Genomic DNA, 1,288 nt, shown 5'->3' on the forward strand with positions numbered 1-1,288 from the left:
ATTCAGGAGCAGGGTGGGGGCTGAGGGCCTGTTGGGAGGGTGGGAGGCCCAGGCCACGCTCGGCATGAGCTACCCATTCTGCCCGGACAGACTACTGCCAGAACTTTGCTCCCAACTTCAAGGAGAGCGAGATGAACGCCATCGCAGCCGACATGTGCACCAATGCCCGCCGCGTTGTGAGGAAGAGCTGGATCCCCAAGGTCAAGCCGCTTATGGCCGAGGGTGACGCGTACACCACCTTCATCAGCTACACGGGCAAGATAGAGCCGGACATGATGGGTGTGGAGCACGGCTTCGAGACGGCCAGCCATGACGGCGAGGCCGGCCCCTCGGCCGAGGAGGCCCTCCAGTAACCCCCACCGGACCCTCCCGCGGGGCTGTCACACTCCCCCTCCTGTCACACCCGCCCACCATCTTGGTCACGAGCTACTGTCTGTCCTTCCCCAGGACCCGCGGGGGGCACTGCATGCTCCTGGCCCCTCTGCCTCCCCGTCCCACCCCCTGACCCCAATCCGATCAGGGATCCGGGCTGGGAGAGGACGGCAGGTGGTGCGAGGTCTGCGTTGCCTTCTGTAGCACACACTCGTGCACAGTCGGGGGGCTCTTGCTCCCCCTCTCCTAACCCCTAGCAACTGTCTCCCCACTCACCAGGCCAGGCACAGGGAGGGGCTGGCCTGGGGGGCTTGGGAAGACCCCCTTCCCAGGCGCTGGGCCACCTAGCCGGAGCATTCCTCAGCCTCCGCCCCCCACTGCAGCCCCTTGGGGACTCACAGGGGCCCCGGGTTCTCAGGACCCCTCCCGCCACCACCTCCCAGTGCTTCCACGTTTCCAAAAGCGCCTTCCTGTCTCCCTTGTCTGTCCCTGCGCCTGGGGGCTGGGGTAGGCGAGGCCGTGAGGACTGCCCGTTTTACAGCTGAGGAAACTGAGGCTCAGAGAAACTCCATGACCGACCTAAGGTGGCGGGCGGTGGCAGGCCCAGCGCCCTTCTCTTCCCCCACCTGTGCTCAGCCTCTCTTGCCGCCACCAGCCCCCTGGGGCCTGAGAGGGGCAAGTCCTGAGAGGGGGCCCTTGGGGGCAGACCGAGGGTCTCTGAGAATAGGAGAGGTTTCCGGGGCTCGCAGAAGCGTGTGGGTGTGCGTGTGTGTGTGTGCGCGTGCGTGTGTAGAAGTTTTGCTTTTAAACAGATGAAGATGTGAGAGGCAGTAGGACCAGGGGTGGAACCCAGGGGAGCAGGCTGGGGGGTGCTGCTGCCTTTCCCTCCCTTCCCCCACCCCCACCCCCCACGCCT

At 65.5% G+C, this 1,288-nt stretch overlaps 1 protein-coding gene across 1 annotated transcript in view; it reads left to right on the forward strand.

Annotated features, from left to right (window-relative positions):
• The window catches only part of NACC1 (nucleus accumbens associated 1), a 17,641-nt gene extending 16,362 nt beyond the window's left edge, over nt 1-1,279 (forward strand). Inside the window, 1 exon segment of the mRNA XM_024767681.1 lies at nt 7-1,279. Coding sequence (XP_024623449.1) covers nt 7-353 — 347 coding nt within the window. The 3' untranslated portion in view covers nt 354-1,279.
• The last annotated feature ends 9 nt before the right edge of the window (nt 1,280-1,288 follow it).

The sequence above is a fragment of the Neophocaena asiaeorientalis genome, unplaced genomic scaffold (assembly GCF_003031525.2).
Source record: "Neophocaena asiaeorientalis asiaeorientalis breed wild unplaced genomic scaffold, Neophocaena_asiaeorientalis_V1.1 scaffold87, whole genome shotgun sequence".
In the NCBI taxonomy this organism is placed as follows: domain Eukaryota; kingdom Metazoa; phylum Chordata; class Mammalia; order Artiodactyla; family Phocoenidae; genus Neophocaena; species Neophocaena asiaeorientalis.